The 26857-nt window shown below is 34.1% G+C and overlaps 1 protein-coding gene across 3 annotated transcripts in view; it reads left to right on the forward strand.

Annotated features, from left to right (window-relative positions):
• LOC110853228 overlaps positions 1-26857 on the forward strand; it is a 142455-nt gene that overhangs the window by 90222 nt on the left and 25376 nt on the right. Inside the window, exons 1-2 of one of the 3 annotated variants that reach the window (XM_035854680.1) lie at positions 11893-12066; positions 17511-19469. The exons of the other annotated variants lie outside the window; for them this stretch is intronic. Coding sequence (XP_035710573.1) covers positions 17517-19469 — 1953 coding nt within the window. The 5' untranslated portion in view covers positions 11893-12066; positions 17511-17516. Of the gene's footprint in view, positions 1-11892; positions 12067-17510; positions 19470-26857 lie in introns of those variants that run through there. 3 annotated transcript variants of the gene reach the window in all.

Here is a 26857-nt window from a genome sequence, read left to right on the forward strand (position 1 = left end):
ATTTGAAAATTTTTCAACCGGATGTACCCTAAGGGTGACCCATACCGATTTTTCAAAATCGTCATATCGAGGTGAAATTTTTCATGGAACTTGCATATGGCTCTTAAGGGAAGAGTATAAATTGAAATTAGAAAATTTTTCATCCGGAGGGACCCTATGGGGTCACCTCCTCCGATTTTCAGAAATTAACTTGAAAAGCTGAAATTTGGAATAATGGTCCTTAGTGCTTTCTCATGAAATAATACGACGTAAAATATTAACAAAAAGTAACCAGAGTGGCAGTAGGGGGTAACCCCATATCGATTTATAAAAGTTGATACAATCAGTATGGAATCAAAAAATAACTTAGGATTAGCATGTAGGAGGGTTGAATTTCGAAATTTTTATAGAAGCGACCTCCACTGGTCATGGGAAGTAGTCACGAGGAAGGGATGGCAATATTTTAATTAAAAATATTATTTTTAGAACTTGATTCAATACGAGGAATTTATACTACTGTTCATTCAAACTTAATATGCAGTACAAAATCTGAAAGGTTATCTGGCGAAATATTCTTTTTCCATTACTTGATTTTGTTTAGAAATACATTATTTGAACCAACAGTAGTTAATTCAAGATGCATTGCAAAATAGTAGCACATAATTTTACAGAAAACTATTGACAAACTTGAGTTTATGTACTAACCAATCCTGGTTCGGGCTAAGCAAAACTGTACTGATAGGTTTTTTAAATTATTCAATCGAGATGAAACTTCGTACATAGTTGACCCCTAATGGAAGAAGATGAAGTAAAATTGGTAAAATTTCCACATCCAGGACCCGTTGGGGTGACCCATACCGATTTTCATAACTTGCCTCAAAAAGCTGAAATTCGGAACAGTGATACTTAATGGCTTCTCATGAAATTATATGAAGTCAAAGATGAATAAAAAATAACCAGAGGGGTACTAAGGGGTACCCATACCGATTTCTAAGAATTTATATCTTAAGCTAAAATTAAGTGTGGAGTCGAGAAATAACTTAAGATTAGAATTTAGGAGGGTTGAATTTCGAAATTTTATAGGAACAGCCTCCACTGCTCATGGTATTTGGTGCCAAGTAATAATACCAACTGACTTTAGTTAATGCAAGAATTAGTGAAAAATAGTGACAAACATGGGTTTACTAATCCATCCTGGTTCGGGCTTAGTAAAGCTGCACTGATAGGTTTTCAAAAAATAATTCATTTGTCGCTTTTTTTAAATTGGTAAAAAATGAAATTTTTCATGCTCAATAAATATGACAGTGAGAATATTATGTCGGGTGTATGACAATTTGCCCCGAGAAAACGATAAGATAGATATAACCAGCGTCGTTGAATTAGAATTAATACAAATATTTTGGTGGAAATCGTCAGGTCGTAGGACAAAAATTTAGAAGCGGACTCTGACCCTGACTCGGGCTAAATGAAGTTCTTTGCATTTTTGTTGCCAACGGCGTTGTTTTTTGTTGTCAAGAAAAATCGTATCACTAAGTCCCTAATTAATTTCCAATTAAATATCCTTCAGGCCCGAATAATTGTCAGTAAATTGTCCTCACGCACCCAAGCTGATGAATCTTTTCCGACCACACGGACCCGAATTTTATTTTCAAGAAAAAACCAACAGAATATGTTCGTATTATCACATGCAACGATATTTAAGAAAAACTACTACGATTCATGAGTAAACACAATTATGAAAAATATTTAATTTAAATGGGTGGCAAAGATGATTCGTCCGAAAATTGAGCACCAGTGAGCAGATTTCCATCTTCATCAAATACTACGATTTCATGATTAGGACTTAAAATAAATTGAACTGCATTTGGGCCCAGAGTATCAATGTCTTCGGGAAGTCGTGGTTGCGATATTTGAGTATGGGGCTGACTCTGCGTATTTTGTGGAGTGGTTGAGATTTTTTACAATGTAGCAAAAATTATTATTGGTATTATCGTCATTACCATTATACAATTATGGAAATTACCTTCAGCTTTTTATCAGTGTGATACCGCTTGAAACAAGAGTCACCTCCTTGAATACAAAGCCGAACCTTGCAAATCTCACAGCTGAAAGGGGTCGTCTTGCGTTTCGGAGAGTATTCAGCGTGGTGCTTGCAATAAATGCAGTCAGAGTACGATGGCGTTCCATTTTTATCTAAGTGTTTGACAGCAATATGGTGACAAGGTTTCAATCGAACTGGAAAGGCTGGATTTTCAGTTCGTGGTACTGTTGGAGGTCTTCCAATTGGTTTCTTGAGGGTTGGATATTTTTCTTGAATTTCTCTGACTATCTTCATGACAAAATCTTTGTAGGGTACAGCTCTCTGGTCAGCATGCAAGTGGTTGTACAGTATCATACTGTTGTAGGTAGCTACATCGATCATATTAAACACCACTTTCTTATACCATTTGTACGATTTCCGAACGGACTGATAGGGCTTGATACTCTTGTCAACATTGTCGACAGCTCCCATGATTGAGTTGTAAAGTAGCACCGTTGCTGGTTTCTCCCTGGTGTTCCTCGGATTGGACGACTCTGCAATGCGCATGGTATGGGGGACAAAAGTGTTCAACATGCATACCTCCCTCCTGTCACTCCAGCTATTTACATAGTTATTCTTATAATTGGGGTATTATTATTCTTGGGTAATGCATAAACTTGTAGCGTACCGTTCAATCAAAATTTCATCATCACAATAGGTTTCAACACGTCCTTTGGCCAGTTTCCCCCTCATCTTCGGCATCCCTTTCCGACGTCGCTGTACTGTGCCCAGCACATAAGTCTTTTCGGCGAGCATTATTTTGGCTAATTTCGGTCCCAGAAACCAATTGTCCAAAACGACACGATGAGCCTTGTTTAGATAACCTTGCAGTAGAGTGAGTACTGTTGCGCCACAAAATCCGAGATCCTTCACCCAGGTCCGATCAGCTAGAGGAGTAGATTTCCCTTGGTATGACAAGATATTCAGGACGAACTTGAGGGCACAATCGCACAAGACGAACATTTTGATCCCGAACCGACCTCGCTTCTTAGAATTATACTGGCGGAATGACAATCGTCCTTTGTAGGCAAGAAGAGTCTCATCAATGCAAATATTTTTGCCTGGTAATATTGCACTGGAGAAATTGCCCAAAATATCGTGCATGAAGCTGCCCAATTTGCAAAAACGATCTCTTCCTGTGTAATTCTCATTGTTTGAAAAATGTAAAGCTCTCAGGATGCCTTGAAATCTGTAAAGTTGAATTTATGCATGCATTTTATGTATGTACATATGTACCATTATTTATCTCATGCTACCCTATCATACCGATTTCGAGACATAACGGTTGCAAAGAACGGAGTTTGAATCAACTCATCGGTACTCCAATATTCTCGAATGGACGGCTTCTTCACCAGCCCCATCATGAAAGTAATCGCTAAGAATTGCCAAATCTGCGCCAAATCGACCGGTTTCCAATCCGTGTATGAAGCAGGGTGCCTTGTCCAATCCTGTTCTGCGTACCGGTTCGTCTCTCGCACCACATCCCCAATGATTCCGTCAGTGAGGAATTTCTGCAGCATTTGTAGAGGGGACGTCCTTCTTGAAACGCCAAATTCCGGGCGGATTTTGTCTTCGGACTCGTCAAAATCTTCAACGACAGGGGCGAACAGCTCATTTTCCCTGAACTAGATCATACAATGTAAGTATGAGGATATATATCATAAAATTGGAATATTAGGACTTACGGTGGGGTCGCGATTCGCAGTGCCATCCAGCGAATCTGAATCGTCCTCGGAATCGCTTTCTGTTGCACTGTCGCTATCCTCCTCCTCAGACCCCGAATCATGAAAATGCTCTTCTGAATCGCTTTCTGCACCGTATACAATATATGTATATGCACATACATATATGATATTTAAATATATATGAATTTGTTCAAAATTACCGTCTAACATCTTGGAATTGGCAAAATTGACCTGCAAAATCACTTTTCGTAGTCGCAAAATATTTTTTTTTTGAAAATACACGTATTTGTGTATCTGGGATTCAACGGATTTTGTCGTGTGTCCATGACATTCGTGTATCTGGGACACACGACCAAATTTCAAAATTCCATGACATTCATGGAGTTGGGATTTGGGGGATTTTTTACAATTCCATGACACTTGTGTACATGGGATTTAAGTGGAAAATTAATAAATTCCATGACATTCGTGGACTGGGATCCTAAAGGTTAATTGTTTAAAAATAATTTTTCGCTCAGGCCGTAAAAACCCCCTTGAACGGTACTCCCCTTTGCACAGTTTTCAAATTTAGAAGTTGGTCTCATATTGCAATCCCTTTATAACGCTTATATAATGTTCGTTTTTACGTTTTAGGTACAGTTTCATGCCGAAAATAAGAATTTTTGTGTGTTGCATTAGTTAAATTAAATCAAGATGTCGAATGATATATTTTGCAAGTAATTTCGTAAAAATTTCGCAAAATTTGAGTATTCGACTTACATTGCATAATGTTAATTTATAGGGTAAAAAAATTAGCAGATTTCTTCTGTAAATCTTTGTAAAATTTTGCTAGTATTTATGATTTTACGGTGTTTACAATAGTTTACATGGTGCAAGGGAATTTGTTCAATTGAAAATTCCCGAAAAATCTTAACGCCGCTCAGACCATCATTTACATCTTTTAATATTTATTCGACGTCAGATTTGATTGATGTGTCAACTAAATTTATCCAAAAACTAGTGTTTTGTAAATGTGAGATGCACATAAGTGGTAAAGATTTGATTTGCTAAATGGTAACAACTTTTAACTCAAAAGATTTGCTAAATGGTAACAACTTTTAACTCAAAAGATTTGCTAAATGGTAACAACTTTTAACTCAAAATCGGCACCGTCCCATGAGAAATTGTTGTGTATACATATTCTGTTACAGAGTGTGCGATGTCAAAAAGGCATGACATGCCTAAAATACCCTTTTTAGCTATTAGCCACGCGAATTTTGGCCATGTCCGAAATGTATTTTTTTATTCGAAATTTGATTAGTCAATCGTATAATTTGAAAGGTATAATGTTTCAGAGTTAACCGGGTTTGTCGACATGTGAACAATTAAATTGTGTTTATTTGTACTAGCTTAATGATTATCGACACCATTAACAAATTAAACATTTTAAGGGCGTGGTTCAAAACTTAAAAAAAACGTATGAAAACTCATTCCAAAATTTTTTACTAGCAAATGACAACAGTAAATAATTCAAACATATTTCACAAAAAATATACCAGTATCACAAGCTCAGCTTTCTATTATACATACATGATAAAGTTTTATACAGAAATGGGCAACATAAACTTCCAAAGTGCATCGGATCTAATATTAATCACAACGTAATCTGTTTTAATTTTTACCATGAATTGGCTTTTAACTTACACAAATCTTATTTTATTCGGAATGAAAGTATGTACCCGCACGATTAAAATCTATAACGTCCGAGGACTCCAAAGGTAAAACCGAGTATTTTTATTGTGTAAAAGTGCGTACCATAATTTTTCCAAAAAATACACAGTTTAGCCGGTTGCAATTTATAAATGCGTATATTTACACGTGCCTTTGGTCATTGTGTGTAGTACCCACCATTTCAAAGTTATCATTATTCATCCACCCATCCAAATTAATTAAGTGGAGTGGATTCGATTCGAAATTTGTAGAAGTAAAATAAAGTCAGCGAAAAGTTTTGTAATGAATGTTCACTCGAGTTAATTCTATCTCAGGAAGGGACCCACTTAAAGCATGTGATTAATTTTGGGGAATTTTTACCTACACTTTCCTTGTGTCCCACGTGTTAAAAACCACGTGGCAAGGATGCGATTCCTTGACCTTTCTCCGCTCCAAAATTCATCACATCCGTTGTGCAAGGCATCCTTAAAATATTCTTTGCTAATAAAATTATCCTCGTCTTTGTTCTTCTCACTAAAAGGGAAGGAAACCACAATTAAATCTGTTCCTTTCTGAATGGCAAGTAGTACTAGAATTCATTCTGAAAGGCTTCCCATCCAGTAATTAAGTTAAATTTTATTGTAACTTTTTACTCGCCAGACAGGGTTCCGTTTCTTTACATTGTTGAAAATCTAGCCAATTATGACTTGCAAAGCGAATTACGAGGTTTACAACTTGTAACCTGTATGAAGTTAAATACCATTAATACGCTCAAGGAATCTAACTTTATCATTTGGGAAGCATTTTCTTTGCAAAACGGTTTTTGACTTTGGACCGCACCAAAATATTTTTGCAACTATAATTTTCATCAATTCTGTTACAGATATAACCATTTTTTGCAAGTCATAAGTCATATTTCCAAAATTCTGCATATTTCGTTTTTCGTTCATCTGCATGATAGAAATTTGCATGGAACCAAACCTGAAGAAATTTTGAATTGTTGGATGCACAACCCGAAATTAACTATTTCGTTTACGCTTTGGAACACTGTTTGGTTTAAGGCAGGCTTGGATTTGAGAAGGAAATCAGTTAAATTAAAGGAAAAGATGCAGATTTGCAGGATAAGTTAATTTGATTCGGTCGAAATCCCGGAATCTTGTTCGCTTTCCGTTTCCCTTGGCTTTAATTTAAATTCGAATTCGAATCGTGTCCTAATTAGTCGGATGGAAGTTGTGCTTGCATTTCCATCTTCGTCTTGTGGTTGCTTCCAGTCGCTCTGATGATGTAATTCCATTAAAATTTCCATCTCATTTAATGCTCCACAATTCTTGTAAAGTGGAGAAAAATTTGTTACGTATCAAAGGTAAAAATGTTGTGGGGGAGAAAATAAGACAAATAATTTGAAGTGTTTTTTTTAGAAAATGCGTCGTAATTTTGCTCAAAATTATGTATACGGTAAAGTATAGACATAAAATTCTTTAAAATGATACGTAGCAGTGAACTAACAATAAACTAACAATAACATTTTAAGAGTTCATGATTTCGAAATTGTACAATGGACTTTATGGAGAATATTTAAAAGTTTTTAAAAAATGTATGGAATTTTGCTCAGAAATATGAATCACGTCTGGCGAGGAAATTTTGAAATATTTTTGCCTTTCGTATATACTAGTTTCATGAAACATATACATTTTTAATGTAGAATTAGAGGTGGAAAATCGTAACCTGTAAAACTTTATGCAACTTATGGTTTCCAAAGTTTCCTTGAAATAAGAATTCCGTGATTTGGAAATGACCTCCGCATGTTTTTCTACACAATTAATCAATTTGTGAACGAAACAGAGCCGATCTATTAAAGGATTTCACTATTAAATATTTTAATATTTTACTTTGTGGCGTTAACCAATGTCAATATTTTACAATTTCGAAAGATGATACACACACCTCGACGTTCGAGCAATGCGGTTTGAGATGTAGGCTCGAACTCACATTTGAAAATTGTGGATGCATATACGCGTAACGTAACAACATATCATGAAGAAATCATGGCAGCTTAACTCAATTATTATTACTAATCTGTCAATTTGCAAAGAATTTGCAAAATATTTATTATTCTAAACTCTTGCAAATTTCTCAAAATTATGCATATTATATTCCTATGTTAACTTCGATTTTCACATGCTCATCTCTAATTTAGCATTCTTTATAATTTGTGCAAAATATATGTAGGTACAAATTAAAATCTAGACAAGGCATTCGAACAAAACTTAAAAAGTAGAATTTTGGTTTTAAATTTCCCTACATAAATTGTATATGTAGGTAATCTTGACTTAAAGAACTTTGCAAAAACTGACGAAAAATTTTGATGATGAGACAAAATGGTTATTTTAAAAGAACCTTGTAATGTCAACTTTTTACTTTTATAATACAGTTACTAAATGGTCGCTCCTTACTCTTACTGGACCAACGAACCTATAACATACATCTGGATATTAAAAATCAGTTATTTTTATTTTTGACGTTCACATTTCATAATAAAACATGTATGGATTCGTTTCATTCCTCGTTTTGCATTTTTCAGATGAAAAGTCAACACTTAAGATCTTTATAAGACTTTGTAAGAAATTTGTGGGCATAAATTTTTGCACACCATAAAATACAGTCAACAGTAGTTTCTCGTTGAAACCAAAGGAATTTATCTAAGTTAAATATGAGAAAATTAGTCAAATTATTATTTTAAAAAGTTTTGTCTGTCACTAAATTATTATTAAAATTCGAATTTGATCCTTCAATTATCTGAACAATTTGTATGATTGATTTGTACATTTATAAATACTTTCTTCAACGTGTACCTTCAACGTGTAAGATGACAACCTTACGTAATAAATCATAAATTATTATTATTTACAAATTTATTCATTTTTGTGTTATCTAATTCGATCACTTTGTTAACATTTCAAGAACACGCGTTCATTTAATTTCCAGCAACCTTTACTTCCAACGAACCAATCCTTAAAATCAAGATTACTTAAGTATAAATGCTTAAGGGCCATGCTCTACGTATGCCATTGATGGAAACTTTTATGATTTTGTTGTTACCTTCAACTGCGTGAATTCGTAAAAGATTTGATTTTTTACAAAAATGAACCAATTTTTTACAGTCTACGAAGGAAAATCAGTTTAAAATCCATCATTTTGAACTACTGGGAAAAATACTGGAAAATCTCTGACTTTATGCATGGTCCGAAACGCAATTTTGCAAAAATTCGCACAGTTTACAAACCTCCCCGTGAATTTTGTCAATGTCAAGCTGAGCCCACGTCCTTCCTGCACGGCAGGTTGGGCACCTATGTACCTATAATAAAGGGCGGAAGGAAGGAAGGAACCCAATTAATGGACAAACAAGGCTGCCTTTACTTTTACCTGTATTTGTTATTATCAGATAAGAAATCTTCTTTAAACAATTTACACCTGATAAAAAAATCGAGAGGCATAATTAGTGGTTTGGATTCCGTGTGGTTTAGCTGACATGGATGCCTACTCGACCATGAATCATCCACCGTAACCAAATCTTGCGTTGGGCGAAGTCACGTCAACAAAGCTTTGGATTTGTTTGTAACTTTGTAAATTTGTTTAATTACTTTCATTTCGAAATTCGGAATTGTCTAAAATGTTCGAATTTTATCTAATTGTATTTCTTAATATTTTAAAATTCATAGTTTCCCGTGAACGACTTCGAGGTTGTATATTTTGCAAAGCTTAGAAATTAATTTATTCATTACGTAGAAATTTTAATTGAAAACGTTGGATTTTATACTTTTTAAATTCATTTAACCAAATTCAGAATCTTCATAACTCCCGTAATTTTAATTTGTCTAATTGCCTTGTTTTCGAAATTCAAAATTGTTAAAAATGTTTCGTGCAACCCATGTTATACATTTTGTTATATCTCTGTGGTGCAACCCTACGCTTTTCTCCATCTGACAATACTTACTGAAACTATTTTAAAATTTATATTTCCCGAATACGACGTCGAGGTGGTATATTTATGAAAATTTTTTCATTTATCCACATCGGTTGAGATTTTCATTAGATACATTTTTGGGCATCTATATTTCATTTTGAACTTTTTCAATTCATTTCAGGAAATTCAAAAACTTCATAATTTCCGAAATTTTGTAAAGTTTTTTTTTACAAAACTTGATCCAACTTCTAATTCTCGATCTTGACGTGAACATGCCCACTGCTAATCGTAAAGCCATTTAATCGCAACTTAACTTAGGGACCATGCATTAATTAAGCAATTCATTTAAGTTATGGCACATTTTGAGGTATCCTTCCCATGCTAAGTAACATCTGGCATACGGAGTCAAAATTCCGCAAAAATCGCCCACACTCTTTGCGCACGGTCCTTCGCCTGACCACAATTAAGTTGAGCAACACTTTACCATGAACAATGTATGATCTCGTAATAGATACGGCACTAAATGTTGGTCACTTCACTGCTTAACTTCGTATTCCACTTATTTCTGAACTTCCTCTTGTCATTTTGATATGAAACTAACCCAACTCAAATGGACAAATTACATTAAAAAAAGATTTAGTTGTGCTTAATTTTCTCAGCAAAAAATTATGCATCAGTCAAAACAATGTCTCAAAATTGTACAATTTTTGTTTTAAAAAATTGTAGATTTTACTTGAATACAAAGATTCAACCAAATATCAAAAATTATTAAATGCTCACTTCTTTCCTTGCAAAAAATCACATTTTTTAAAACTATATGAGCTTTTTTTGAGCGTCACTGGCACGTGAAATTTCCTGGAAATCTAAATACGAAAAATCAAAACATAGAAATCTCCAGATTTTCATTTTTTTTCAACCTGTCTTTGGCAGAAAGTTAGTGGAAAATTAGGACAAACTAAACATTAATGCAGACTGCAACAACACATCACGTTAAGGTATACAGGATGTCTAAAATAGCTGGTTTATTGTGGTTAACTATGTAATATTATGATACACCTCGACTAATCTGCACCCACGCTATTTATCATATCATGCACCCTTTTCTTATCCTTTCTTAACCTGTGCAAAAGTTTTGCGTTAATCCGTGCAGGATTAGTATTAAGTAAGAATAATCTTTTGCAAAGTTTTATCATCTTTTTCCCTTTTTCTCAATCTCAGTTACAGGACAGAGGCGAATTTAACCACAAATACAGAAATTGTTTAAGTTTAACACCAAAAATAGTTCGTCATAAAATTTACGAAGTTAAACTACAAATTTTTTATACTGGAAATTTCCTAAATTTTTTAAATTCGAAGTTACCCATAAATAAATAAATAGTTCTATTTATGCGTAAAAAGTTGTTTCTTTGATATAAAAAAATATATAAAAAATAGTTGGTCACAAAAATTTACAAAGTGAAATTAGTACAAATTTTGTAAATCAAGGATTTTACAGAATTTTTTAAATTCAAAGTTATCCACAAATAAATAAATAGTTCTATTTATGCATAAAAATTTTTTGTTTAACGTAATAAAATAATTAAATCAAATTAACCAAATTATTAGCAACCTGATTAATTTCGCCCAGAAACACAACCATTATTCCAAAATTAAAATACCCAATTAGTAAAAACCACCCGAATCATATTTACATCAGTTAAAAAACACTTTTACTATAAAACCCCATCTACTAATTAAATACCTTATCATTTTCTATCGATAAGAAAATAACCAACATTACAAATTTAAATTATACCCATGTGGCACATCTATTTAACAGATATCCCATAAATCAATCAGATAACGACGCAACAAACTTTACTAATACCGGTTTTACTCCATTTTCTGCATATCTGTGTGTGATTAGCGTAATTTAATTCTCATTCCGAGAGGAAGACGAACTTCCGTGGAAATTTTTAATAAACAAATGACAACTTTTATTATTATCCCGTCCCTGTGTGACAGGACATAACATTTAATCGCTAATCATAAATCGTCTTCGTCGTCGGCTTTCTTAAAATAAAAAGTGAACATGAATCACAATTATGAATGTGTTACGAGGGCGGAGAATGTGGCATTCTTTCAGTAAAAGTGGACAGGTCGAGTTAAATAAAATCAGGAGTTAGTTAAATGACAATCGAATAATTAAGTGATTAAAATTAGCCCCGATTTTATCACAACTTTCATACACGCCATGTTTTCAAAACACGGCTAATTCGAAATGAATTTTGTTCATGAATAGTTCCTCTCCTTAAAAAATATTGAAGTAAAAGTAAACATGTCGTTAATTGTTTCGAGATTTAATTGTGTTCAAGATAATTTAATGGAGCTGACCGACCCGTTGGAAACTTGGAAATTTGATTAATCTAAAATAATTCAGTGTTAAAGTGCCCAGGAATTTGTGGAAGTTTCCATAATTTTGATAAACTTGCAAATTTCTGTGTGCTTACTAACTTTGTGTCAAATGGAATTAAATCGGGGCGTGTTTGCTTAAGTGATGAAATTTCATTTGAATATTTATTCGATTGATTTTGCATATAAATATGTTTTGACATTGTGTAAACTTTGTAAGTTTTGTGTGATGTGGTAATGTTGACAGTTTAAGTTAACCGGATTACAACTTTTGACTGGTGAGTGTGCCCAATTAATGTCAAGCAAAGTGTTAACCTGCATGTCCGCATTGCTACCTACCGAGGAGTGAATATGAATATGCAAATTTTTGCAAGTTCGCAATATTGGGAAAAGTTATTGTTTTAAATGGTATCGAATTATTTGGAAACGAGAGCTTTGTTTCGTAGTTGAGACGTAGTTTTAGGTAGACGGGAGTATAATTGACAATGGAAATTCTTTAAATTTTTTAGCTACTTTAATTAAATTAAGTTGTTGATTGAGGGAGGTTAATCACCGGGCAAAAAATGCCATTCATTTTTTTCATTCGCAATTTGGCAGACATTCCTTTTAAAACTATGGGGAACTCACGTCATTTTTATGAATGCAAAGAATTTTTTAGATTTTGGAAATTTCATTCAACTGAAATTATTTTGTAATATTTTGCGATTTTTGCGATTTTGCGAATTATTTTGCGCGATATATACGATTAGAAGAAGTAGAGACGCCATCTGTTTTTTTATTATATTCATTTTAAAAAAATCAGGAATTTCACTAACGGCGTTGAAACTATTAAATGTGTCCCAAATAACTTCAAAGTTAAGAAAATCTGTCCAAATTTTTAACTTCAAAAGCACGCATTATAAAAATTAATGTATTTATTCGCAAAAAAATAAATTTCTGCTTGCCAAATTTGTCGCCAATTTTCTCAATATTTTGCTAAATCCGACACATTTCTCGTCAGTTTGACGTGACAACTCCGAAAATATTTGTTATTGGTGCTTAATTGCATGATCTAATGCGTAAATAGTGCCAAGTTTGTTACTCCTGTTTTGTCGTCCATTGTTGCGCATTTTTTCAGTGGCAAAGAACCCCAATGGAATTTTTACAACGCATTTTTAAATTGTACATACAAATTTTTTTGTTTATTCTTCTCCACTTATTTTCAGACTTGTTTTGTTCATTTATTTTGAGGGGAATGAATTCTAGAGAGGTGACGTTTTTGTTTTGGTGACAACTAGAGCGTGGTAAAGATGCGTCATCTCGTTACGAGTAATGGTCACCTTAAAACTTCAGATTGATCACTTGACTTGCGTCATGTCTCAAAAAATAGGAAAAAGTAATTATAGTCATTTTATGAAAAGAGGATTCCTTTCCTACACTCTAAATAATGTGGTAATAATTTGTTACCGGAAGATGTGTTCATGTTTTAAATTAATGCTGATGCTGCATAAAAAAATATTTACGGTTTTTTCCTCGTTTTTAAGGAGGGATTTTCAGGAGATTTTGAGATTGGATATATGGCGATAAAATATTGATTGGATATTACCAATTTCTAATTTTTATTGTTCCGGCGTAAAATTTGTACATTTGTAAAATTTGTACATTTGTAAAATTTAAAAAATTTTGTAACATTGGGACCAAATTATACTAGATTTTCTCATGGGTTCTAAATCTTTTTTATAATTACATACATTTTGATTCGTACAGTTTCCGTTAACTTTTGGAATACATAATCAACAATTGGTATCGGAATTTAATATTTCTAATTTGGAAATATTTATTCGTCGTGAAAATTGTCTTGCCTTTTTTTGGAACCGAATGGTTACAACATTGCGAATTGTTACCATATTATTTAGCGTGTAATTGCATCCTCGTTATGTCAAAAAGTAGTCCAAATGGACCTCTGACCCGGTCGCATGATGATATGATGGTTAGGTTAAATGTGACAGTTACAAAGTTACGCGGGCGTGAAGTAACGCTGCCTTATTGCTTCGTGGACTTGTTTACTAAACTATGTAATAATTAAAAATGGAGACAATTCACGCCGAGTGACATTGAAACCTATTTAAGTAAAGTTTTGCAAAATTAAGTTTTGTTTCCAAACTTTTTCAGGTTTAGTTTGCGTAAACTAAAAATAAGTATCTTCCTCGCAAAGACCTTTCAGCTTTACGTGATCTTCTTACATTTTTTAGTAAGCGATTTTCTCAATTTCCGTTTTTGACGCAAAAATGTATCATTTTTATCTTTATGTATAGTAGTTTCAGCTTGTGTAACTTTGTAAAGTTATCATAAGTTTATTAAATTTACCACAACCTCGCCTTTAATCAGCAAATCATACCGAGGTCAAAAACTAGCGACTTTATTTTGCTATATAAAATGTAGAGCTAATTTTACAAAGTTTAGAAGTTTACAAAGTTGCCGTTATCTTACAATCTCTTTATAACACACTAAAATTTTCCCGTTTTTTGATAGACCAATGACTACAAATACGGAATAGTAATGTGTCGAGAATTGGTTGAGAAAAAAAGGATGCAAATGCTAAAAATTTGCTTTACGAAAATTTAACTTGCAAACTTTCACATAATTATGAAAATATTTTACACAGTTTCATACAGTATAAATCTTGTTTTGGCAATGTGCGAACGCCTAATGACTGCCCCCAGTAATTTAGACCTATAATTTATTTAATATTGGACGATACTTCAAGCATAAGATAAATTTTCGAAAAATTTTGAAAAATTGTACTCTCTTATGAGCCATGTGCTCTACATTCTCTCTACATTCTTCTGTATGATTTACGTGTGAAGGAAATATTTCCTTTATGCGCCAGCCTTATCGTAAATTACGATTACGTAAATAATCCCCTTCATACATAATTAGTAAATACATAAAAATACATCAATACTTTCAATGCTCACATATTTCCACCTAAATTCTCAGAATTATATCCACCCATTAAATTTAACTAGTTCTAACTAATTCCCTCGCTTAAAATTATAGCAAAACCATTAAATTTAAATGGACCTTATCTATCTCATTCAGTTTAACTTCATTACTATCCTTGATAACGTTGTGAGTGAAACTGCACTTTTTTCCAAGATAAGGTTGCATCATTCATTGTCATCCGTGTGGGCCACGGTTGATAAAACGTTATCTAACATCCGCTCAATTCTAAATAGTTGCTTACGCTTTGTAAATCTGGTAAATATTTAGTATATTACGTTTCAATTCATGTTCCTTTTTCCTGGACGGGATCGCATTTCAATTTCATGGAACGTATGTAATACGACTCGAATTTCTTTACACGGAACTAGCAGCAATTATTATGCGTAGGATAAAAATGAAATGAATGAAGTGTGACGATTTAACATTGGGGCTGTGCATAAAATATTTTTTGGGTTATTTTTGACCCCTCGGACACAAGTGACCAATGTTATAAGTTTTTTACACTGGGAGGACTGGATGCATATGAGCCTGAACTGTTAACCACGTGCTTTTTGCATGATCAGATTTTCATGAAATAGACGAAAAATAATAACAAAAAATTAAATATTGTAAATATTGGGACGTTAATCACATGCTTTTTGCACGATCAAATACAACACTTTACTTCCTGACTCATCATGCACATGTCTTTATTGGTCTTCATGAAGTTCACTTTCATGAAGGGAAATTCCTAGCCAGAAGTCTGATCAGGGTCCGATTGTCCCATTTTAATCTCCTTCACAGAGAAACATCCTGTTACATTACGAGGAGGAACCAGTAGTCATTGACTATTTGTGGATTATGTACTTAAAAAATGAGTCACAAATTTGTGTACTTAATGAATGCCATTCTTTCCTCGTAGGTAGATATTTTTCCATTCTTTTTGTTGTTTATTGCTCAACCTCAGTTTTTAGGAATGTCGAGACGTAGCATTTTTTAAAGTTGACTCAGAATAATAAGTTGTAATCATTGACTTATTTTGGAGGACTGTGCACATAAAATGTGCAATTTATTTATTAATATTTCTATTGTTTTTTTTTGTTGATCGATTAATTGAAAAATGAATTTAAATTATTTTTTTATTTTTAATCAAAAATTAATTTTAATTAATCGTAATTTTTTCATAGTTAAGAAATTGTGGAAATTAATTAGGTGCCTTAAATAAACAGTTAAAGCAACGGAAAGGGACAACCTTAAACTTATTTCACATAATGAATTCATACTTTTTCTACTTTTGGCGTAAAAGTTCAACAATTTTGCATTTTTTTGTAGATTTTTACTATTTATATCTATTGAATACGCAGTTTACGTCGAGTCAATTATCTATTTTGCTACGTCCTTCACGTTCAGCCCTCCTGCTCCCTTTGTTACACGCTACACATTCACATAATCGAAGTACCAAGTCAGTCATCACGGCACATTGCAATATCCAGTTCTCACTCCAATTGTCTCGTTTTCCATTTCATGACCCATGTCAACGTACAATTTTATCTACCCAATTTCAGTATGAATGTGTAATACACAAAGAGTGTGATTAACCTACAGAGAATTTTGACCTCTAACCACAGCTAAAAATTAAATATGATAAAAGAAATATGATAATTATGATAATAGAAATAGGACGATTTGACCCCCCTCTTCCCAAGTCGTCTCCGTGCTTTATGCATGACCCTATTTCTATGTATTTGAACACTGCTGCAGCCTAAAATACGACAGATAATAAAATATTTACTAGTGTTTTAATATCCTCAAAACTTGTGAGCCTGCCGTTGATAAAGATTTAACATTGACATTAAACATGTCACATACACAATAATGTGGGATTAGATAAGTTCGACTCACTAGTCGCACATCACTTATTTTGGGCCATGCGTAAAGCACGTGGTTAACTTGTGTGGGGTTAAGGGGGGATTCTATCGACGTGTTAATTCTTTTATCAGATTTTGATCACTCCAGGGAAAAGGAATAGGTCACGATTTTTCGAAAATTTACCACATGCTTTATGCTTGTCCGGTCATATTATTAATTATTTATTATGAAATAATAAACATACATGCACAGTCGTCACTAATTGTTTATTTTGATTCGCTCAACTAGTTAAGTAACTATTAAAACGTGAAGCAGAGTCCAGTTTGTATTGAGTCGTGCTGCAAACCAGGCCATATAGACAAAGTGTCTGCGTGTAAAAATAATATAATTTGCATAATGTGCATTGTTTCCTGTATGTTTCCTGTATGATCAATTATTAAATTAGTAGGAGTAGCACATTGAAGTTTCGCAAAGAATAAAAAATTGTGAACTGCATCTTTCGAAAGTAAATGTAAAACAGGTTGTTGCAAGTAAAAAAAACTGAAAAGTTTCCCAAAAACTGTGCATTGTTTCCAAATTAGCAGCAGCACATTGAAATTTCGGATGAATTAAAAATAGTGAATAACAAATGTCGAAAAGAAATGTAGAACAGGTCGTTGCAAGTTGAAAAAACCTGCAAATATTTCGCAAAAAAATAGCGAATTTTGCATACAAACTGAAAAGTAATCATGGGCAGACGCAGCGTTCTGCAAGGAATTTGGAAAAAGTTATCTTTCTCATCGACAGAAAATGATACCGATTTTGTATTCACGGGTGGTAGCAATGCGGACGAGGTTTTCAACCAGGTGAGATTTGAGCTTTAATTTTTTCAAATTTTTTTCTCTTATAGTTTGAAATGTCGGGTACTACGTATCGCGATAAAGATTTGGACAATTCGTCCGGCTCGGATTTTTCCATACCGAGACCGAAATTAAAAATAATTAATCCACCATTAAATATTACGCCACAAATTAAAATTAAACCTAATCCGGGTAAAAGAAGGGCACCGAGTCCTCCAAAGTTAAAAAATGTCTCAATTCCAATTCCACCCCCACTTCCGCCTCCACAATTATTACTGTCACCACCACCACCCCCTATTCCTCCCCCACCTCCGAGGGTAATTCGTAGCGGGAATACCCGGGAGACAATTTTCACCCGGCAAGCAATTATCTCATCATCGTCCCGGGAGTATAATTCGATCCGAAATCCGACTTTGTCTTCCTCCTCGGAATCGTCCCCTTGTGACGAAGGCTTCTCCACTGATTCCCTGCTCAGTCCGAAAACGGAAAAAGTGAAAAATTCGGACAACTACTCTCCACAATTTTCAGGAAATAATAAGAGCAAAACTAAAAATCGGAGGCATTACAGAAGTAAGAAAAGTGGGAGCAAAACGGGACCCAAGATAACCACGGAGGACGTGATGATAAGCGATAAAATGTCGAAAAATCAGGACGAAGACAATAACGACACCGAATTCGAACTCGACCCTCTCGAAGAGCGGGACGATTATGATGACTGGAACCGTAAAAATTCGGCGGGTATTTTAAACAATGATACCCGGAAATGCCGGAAGTATTCACTTTGGCGGAGTAACCACTCGTCATCTTCATCCACATCGTCACCTATGACGACGTCCACGTCCGCATCGTCCGAATGCGGGTCATCCTCCACCGACCGGGAAATTAACTACCCGGGTAGTAAAAAGTCTACAATATTTTGGTCCCCGCGGGAAAATAAGTCGTTCGCAACGGTAAAACGTGGTCTCTCCTTGTCCCGGAGTAACGCCTCCTTGGCGGCAAGTTTGATAAATATGCAACCCCTTAAAACCAGTGATCACGATGACCCCCTTAAAACGTCCCCTGTCCTGCACTCCTTCCGGGCCAGATCGTTACCCCAAGTCCACCCGGATTTCGACTCTGACGATGATGATTCCACTTCCGGTTGTGAAAATCCACCCACGTCGTTGAGGCGAAGATCTCAACGCAGGTTGACCTTTGACCCTAACACGCCCACAATATTTCCTCCAATGTCGTCCTCCTCTACGACCCGGAGGTGTCGACGGGTCAACCGAAACCGGTTTTCTACAGATTGGGAAACCTTAAAGAAACGGAGTTCCAGCCTAACTCTAAATTTTGGTTCGAATTTCTCACTTTCGAAATACTTTCAAAACCCGGAAGGTAAAGTAAGAAACCGAAAAACAGAAAAGTGCACATGTGGAAATTCATCTTCGTCAACTTCCGGTTTTTGTGATGAAGAAGACGACGAGGAAAATTATTTTCCACCACCACGTTCCAAACCGTGGTGGTGGACGTCGTCGTCAAATTTGCTGAAATCTTTCCGACTCAAAAAGAACAAGATTGCTGCATCGGAAACGAAACTGGAAGTTGGGCCGGAAGTGAAGAAAAATCGCAACTTTTTCGCATCATTTTCTGGAACCGTATCAACAAAACGGAAGAGCAAACAGGCGAAGGACTTTAAAGAAGTGACGCTTGATTTGAAAAGTGGTATGTTAAAGGGGACCCGGGATGGGAAGGTTATCTGCGTTCTGGGCGGGGATGATAAGCTGATTCCTGATAAAGTCAAGGTTAAGGGAAGATCAAAATCAAGATCGAAAAGTGGAAGAGATTGCGACATTGATAAGAATGAGGGGAAACAAACAAGTGCAAAAAATGGGAGGAAAGTTGGTAGTATAAAAAATTTTAACGGGTTGACAAGTGATAATGACGGCGGGGATAAATGTGACAAGCGTGACGACGAAGATGAAGATAAGCATGGCTCGATAAGACCGCAATGCGTGAAAATGGAAAAGGTAACAGTATTAAAATTTCGAAATGTAAGAGTTACACGTTAAAATTTAAAAACCACAAATTATGTTATTCAACCAAATCTCCTCAGATCCGTAGTGCATTACGCTATATTTAAAATAATGGGGATATTCAAATCATTATGAGTTCGTATCGTTAGCAAAAAATAAAGTTCGCAAGTTCGTGAAACATTTTGGCTTTAATATTAATTTTCGAACTTGAGCATCTCAATATTTAAAAATAGCTTGCAATTTTTTAAATGCAATGCGAACTCATAATAAATACCCCCAATATAAATAATACGTCAATTCGCATAAACGTTTTTTAAGGTTATCAAGACTATAAAAGTGTATTTGTTATACAACTCATTTGCAAACGCAAATTCACTTTACAACCTTTGTACATACAAATTTGCATGTTTTTAACTTTGCAATAAATTTGGACCTCATTGCATTTTATAAGTTTACAAAGCCATCGTGAACGTAATAACAATGCAGATACAGATCGCAACTTAACAACTTAGCTAACTTAGAAAGCAGTACCCTTCTCGCTTACGTAATGCATTGCATTTTCTTTCCGATTTTACAAAGTTTACAAACTTGGCGTGAATTTTGGGTACACACAAAACAAGAGCATTCATAAAACCCCAATTTAAAAAACAGCCACCCTGTCATTTAATAAGTGGGGACTGTATTTTCTCCCCGTCACTGCATGGCCAAATTGACATCCATGCGAGGAGCACATTCACCCAGCAAAACCAAACTTACTTCCTTTCCCTGCATGCGACTGGTTTTGTCCAGGATTTGTTGTTCTGGATGTCACGTCAGATTTATTTATTGGAGTGCATTAAAGTCTCCTCTCCTCTTGTGCACTCTAAAAAAATGTGGTAACAATTTATTACCAGGCTGATGCCAGATAATCAGTCCACTGCTCTACATAAGTATTTGACACTATTCACTATTTGGTCCCGAGGTATTTGTCAATACATTGTTACCTGATTGGTAAATTTTTACCGTGGTAGCTACCGGTAAAAATACCAAATTTACCAAATTTTTGTTATCGAGTAGACCAATTAATTTTAAGACCCTATTGTAAAAATTATGAATTACAAATACTACCAATTCGTCCTACAAAATTATACCCTGCCCGGTAATACCTGTTACCAACCCGGTAACATACCACCCTATTTTTCAGAGTGCTTCTATTTCATTCTTTCCAATGTCATGTCTTCGTTCGCAACATTTATTTACATTTCTTTTTCAAGTCACGTCCATCCTTCGTCATTCCGCATGTCACTCACTCCTCTCCCCTCTCTCCCAGTCACTCCCGGCCAACCGTAATTTCGTTGGCCGGGATGAGGACAAGAAATCAAAATTATTTCAAAGCATTTTCACAATTAATCAAAAAATTAAATGAGACACGACTCAGTCAGAGGTGTACTCAAACTAAAAGTAAGTAAAAGGGTCATTTATTAAGGGTTTTGTACACTCTAAATAATTTGGTGGCAATCTGTCACCGGGTATTTTTGACTTGGTAATAGTGTAAAACCTCAATCCCACTAATTTAAAATTTGTAAGTAAAAATCCTATATTTTTTTTAATTTAAAAATTTGCAAAACTTTGCAAAATTTGCACTAAACTACCACGCTGACGAAAATGCCAATTCTCTCTTGCCAATTTTTTACCGCACATTTAATTAAGGACATATTACACTACCGCATTGGTAATGATTTTACATCAAATTTTAACCATAATTTCTCCCAAATTGTATTTACGGGGGAAATAATGGCGTAACCTTTTATCGAATTACATATGATCATAATTTTCGCTAAGTTTCATATTTACTACCAACCTGGTAACAATTTCTTCTTGGTCACAAATTTAAATTTTGTAGAAATTAACGTTTGTCACATCGCTTTGAAGTCGCCCACTCTCTTTTTGCCCTCTTATTTTGCTGGACGACACCCTACCTCCATATATTTCATCTAGTGGAAAGTCTCCCCTTAATGGAAATGGATACGAGAAGATTTGTCATTTCATTCTCTCTGTTCTATTTTGGATCCGACATGGACCAGAAAGTCGAAAAGTGTTCGATTTCTTCAAGAAATTGGTTTCATGTCACGGGCAGAATTATGATGAGGCGAAACTTTAGAACAAAACGCACTCCGTTTTACTCTCAAGTAAAATACTTCACATATCTCTTCCTTAGCTTTTAAGGGGACAGCTTGAAATTCGAACATGACTTTACTCGGACATTTGTAACCGAGTAATAAGCTATGAAAATTTGGTAAAAATGTTTTTCAAAATTTTTGTCAAGGGATGTGAGTGCAAGTTTACGGTGGGTTTTTACCCTGAGGTTCATTTTCAAATAAATTGCGATGTTACGTATAAAGCTAAAAGCCAGATTAAAGATGTTCAATCTTTATATTTTAAAATCGTAAATAAATTTCAAAAATTTATAAGTGGCGTCGAGATTTGCAATTTTTAATTTTTTTTACAAAAACTAGATAAATATATATTAAAGAAATTTTACACTGTGAAGAAATTCCTGTGTTCCAGTGAAATATGCAAATTTCGTAGAATTTTAATAAAATTTTATACAAACTTTTGCAAAATATCTATTTAAGTTGGCAAAAGTTTAACTTTATTTGTATTATTTAGTAATTTTTATGAACTTGTGAAAACGTAGGCACGATTTTCAGAGTTTCTTACAGCTTACAAGTAAACAAGTAGAATGCCTTAATATGCAATTAATTATGGCACAATTAAAGTATTTCCATACTTATTTACCAACTTTTGGAAAACTTTTTTTGAAAAGTTTTTTTTGATAATTTAAAACCTCGACGCCATTCAGAATTATTTCAAAATCTTTAAAGCATTTAGTTAATCATTAGATACGTTTGAATATGCTGAGGAATAAGATATACTGTAATATCGTATTATAGTGACATTTTGTAAATTTGTGGAAATATTTACATAAATTTTTTTAATTTACCACTAAAATGCCCATGTTTTTTGCGTGGATTTCCTAAATATTCAGTTTTTTATTAAAATATAAAATATTAATCGGATTTTGCAAAAATTTTATTTTTATTGAGATCCAATTTTGGATACGATTTAGATTTTTAAAAATCCAGAAATCAAACTTAGACGTGCTTAAAGCTCAAAATATTTGTAATATTTTAAGAATTAAATTTTTAATAAAAAAAAGCCTAATGAATTGTTTGAATTTGAAAAAAATAGATACATAAAAATCCTGCACATTTCCAAATTTCCGGTTAATATTCCTTCCGATCCGACCCATGAAATGTCGTAGATATGATTGTTGCATTCTTCATGCAACAATGCAACAAATAAATAGACAGAAATATCTAGAGACAAGCATTCATCAAGTCCCGGTTTTCGTGGCCTTATTAATATTCGGCACGAAGGCTCGTCCATGTTTATTTATTTACTTTCATGTCGGATTGGATTTGAGGGGTAGCGATATGAATAGAAAGATATTGCAGAGACAGGCCTCAAATCAAACTGATCTGCACTCTAATAAATTAAAGTGAAAAATGGGAACAATTTGCAAATTTCTGAATTTGACAATAGTTTTGAATAATAAACATTTTCGAATTTGTTACCATTTATCCTGCTGGTAAAGTAACAAGTTTAGCGAATTATTGTATATAAAATCTGCAAAGCCAGAAGAAAAATAATGTGAAACAAATCTAAATTTTAAATTTTAAAAGTAAAAAACAATAGGTGTTTACAAAATGTTGACTTATAAGTGTACCGACCACTTATAAGTCGTTTCCACTTTTGAGTGACACTGCGCGAGCATGCGCAGTAGCTAGTATTTCACTTATAAGTGATCGGAAATAAGTCTCCTGGATTGACTTTTTTCTGGAATTAGACACTTGTTTCGCTTGTTTTGAGCATCAGCTGCCGTTGAAATTTCACTCACTCAAATTTGCTGCAGGGCACTTGCTGCTCAATAAATTATTTCTCAATCGAGTTTTAATCCGGATTCAATTTATTTAAAATAGTGCATAATTGAAATTGGTTTAATTACGATAGTGCAGTGAAATATTTAAAATGGGGAGTTCAAATGAGAGTGAAGATTAAATTTTCAATCATTCCACGTCATAAATATCATGTAATTTATATATTAGGCAAGAATTCAAAGGTTGTACCTATTGTTGAAGTTTTAGGTCTTTTTAAAGCTACTAGAGGCTTTTTAGAGGCTACGAGAGACTTTTTAAAGCTGTTTGTTTTTGCAATGATTTTGACGTTTAATGCAATTCGGTCGCCTGAATTGCATACAACATAAAATTTAAACAAAAGAGTGGAGCATTCAAACCTCACCCACTTATAATTGATTTATAAATATGACTTATAATTTGTGGGAAAACCAAAATAAGTCGATTGTAAACCCCTAATGAAAATAATTTTTTTTAGTCATCAAAGTTGCACAAAATTTATGAGTTTGGTAACAATAATAAGTTTACTGGTATCTATGCACTAAAGAGAAGTCTTCTACCCTGGTAAATTTGGCTAATCACCACTCGGTGACAAATTGTTACCGCATTATTTAGCGTGTCTTGTGTGCAATGTCACATAAGCACTCTGTTCTGCATACGGGAATGCAACCCATTCCTGCTTTGTTCTCTGATGCTGGCTGAGTTTATCGAGTACAAAAGCGGACTAAAACTACGGGTAAAAACTAAACAGACAGACAAAGAGCTGTTCCAAGGGATTCCAAGGGCATGAGGATGAATGTGACCATCATATTAAGACCACACCTTGAATAATTCGGTGGCAAATGTTATTACCAATGAAACTCCAAGACTATTACCAAGTCCAGTTTGGTGATAGTTAGTTATAGACTTGGTTTCAATTTCTGACCTATTCGTCACAATTTTTCAGCTTCAAATTGATGTAGTCAGGCATTGTCATCACTTGGTAATAGATTATCACCGTACCATTTAGAGTGTTCCTAAGTACACGATCCTATCATGCACATTCCCCAAAATTCCTGCCATGAATGAACACATACAATTTACCAGAAAATATGCATTTACATTATTCCACGAGCGTGCATAAAGCATGGCATGAAATTTTTGAAATTTTGTTTTGAAATTTTATGAAATTTTGAGATAACAAGGATACCTTAATCCCCCCTCAATTCGATGACACGCCTTATGCACAGCTCTTGATGAAAATATCCGTCTGTACGTATCTGTATTCAGCATAAAATCGGAATGAATATGAAAATGGGAACATGGAAATAAAAACTTATCGAGATGAGATTCACTCAATTCCTTCATTGTATGTACAACATCAAATCCGACCACTCAACTTTTATCTCGTTTTCTTTATGCCTCAAATCCATTATCCAAATAAATATTATGGAATATATAGTAGACAAAAAATGGATCAGATATATAGGGTTTCGTATTTAGAGCGAGTGATTAATATACTGTGAATTTGAATTTTCTCGGCTACTCGTTGCTCCGATTTCGGAATAAATTAGTGGTAGAATTTTAGAATTTTATTTTTTTCATAAATTCAAAAATTTTGTGAATTCCGAATTAGAATTCTAACCACGAATCGAACCATGATCAGCTCTTCCTGCTGAGAATTCATTCATTCATTCCCAGGAAAAAAAATCATGGGATTATTATAACTCGAAAAATAGGGTTGGATTTCCATCCTGGGGGGAATTGGGGATTAGACTTGTCACCTCGAGGCACTCAATTCACTAACTCCACGAAACGGGGCGTTCGTACAGGGTGTGATCCATTTTCAGAGAATTTTCCCTATCTCGGGATGTCCCATGGTGTAATTAGCATGAGAAGAATAGGGTCCCCCACAAATGGATAACGTGCTTTTTGCACGTTCCCCATTTATTCAACCCAATGTTTACTTCTTGTTCTTCTCCTTGTTCTCCATTATTTCTGTTTTGTTCGCTTTCTTTATTATGCAAACTCATCCCACACATGGGGAAAAATAGAGTAAAATGGGAGAGAAAGAGATAACTGCACTCTAAATAATGTGGTAATAATTTGTTACCGGGGGGTGCTGGCTGGATATAACTCTTAATGTTCTTAATTTCTTGGTAATTTTGTCATTTGTTACAGCCTTGTCTTGATTGATATCACTAATCTGTAAGAAAGTCGGTAACAAATTTGAATTTCGCGCGAACTTATGACCATATTTCAATAGCAACTATTAATTTAGTCACCACAGTGTGCGACCGTATCACTAACTTGTGAATAATTCGGTAACAAATTTGAATTTGGCGCCAAAAAGTATTACCATTTCGTGTCCAATTACAACCTTTATTTAGTCATCGCCTTGTATCATATTTTTACCAAGCTATTCATACCAACCGAATTATTTAGAGTGCTCATTTCTCTTTTCTCTCATAGATTCGAAGCGATACATATTTTTTAAAGAAAAAATAAAGTGCGAATCAATCAATCATTTGTCTCTCTTTTAGTCTGAAGAAAAAAAATCATGAAAGGCTGAAAGTTTCCGATGGAAGGATTTTGTCGGATTTTGTGAGAGAAAGTGGAAGAATGGGATCTCCTCACGCCCAATTAAGAGAAGCACCTAGAGTTCGAAATCCTCTCACTTTTCCCACAATCCATCCCAACCCACGGACACGTATTACTTTTATTATTATTGTTATCATTATTGCGACTCGAGAGATGATGTCCGAGTGGGAGAGGAAAAGGGGCAGGGTTCCGGGAAGGAATTTTGCGAATTACTTAATTTGGGACGATATATATTTTGCAAAAGTTTCGAATTTTTGCGATAAATATATAAGTGCAAAATACCATTTAGTGTCAAATTACGATAACATGTCTTATTCTATTACCAAATCGGTAACAAAGCCACTATCACAAACCAGTCACAGATTGTAGTTTTAATATTTAAACAAAAGTACGTCAAATTTCAAATTGATTTTTTTTTACTAATTGCAAACTATACCGAAATTAATTGATTTACGTTAACTTTGGTTGGTCGACTCTAACCCTATCTAAAATGTAACAATTTAGTATAGCAATTCTCCAAAAATATTCTCTAAGACGTGAAGCACTAACAGTTTCATGTGAAAATCAACTTCTTTTGTCAGACATATTTCAAATATTACACAAACCTGTGGGGTAAGATTCGTGCCATTTTACTCACATGATAATCTCTTAAAATTGAGTAAAGTGCGTATAAAGTATTAAATATAATTTAGACAGCTATTAAAAAACTACATGGGTAAAATATTTAAGAAACGTTGAGAAATTTAAAATTTTGCTTAATTTGTTAGGTATTGAATGTACCTAAATAGTTAACATAAGCCAAAATTCAGACTTTCTCGAAATTTACAAAACACCACAATTTCTGAA

Source organism: Folsomia candida, unplaced genomic scaffold (genome assembly GCF_002217175.1).
Source record: "Folsomia candida strain VU population unplaced genomic scaffold, ASM221717v1 Fcan01_Sc008, whole genome shotgun sequence".
NCBI lineage: Eukaryota > Metazoa > Arthropoda > Collembola > Entomobryomorpha > Isotomidae > Folsomia > Folsomia candida.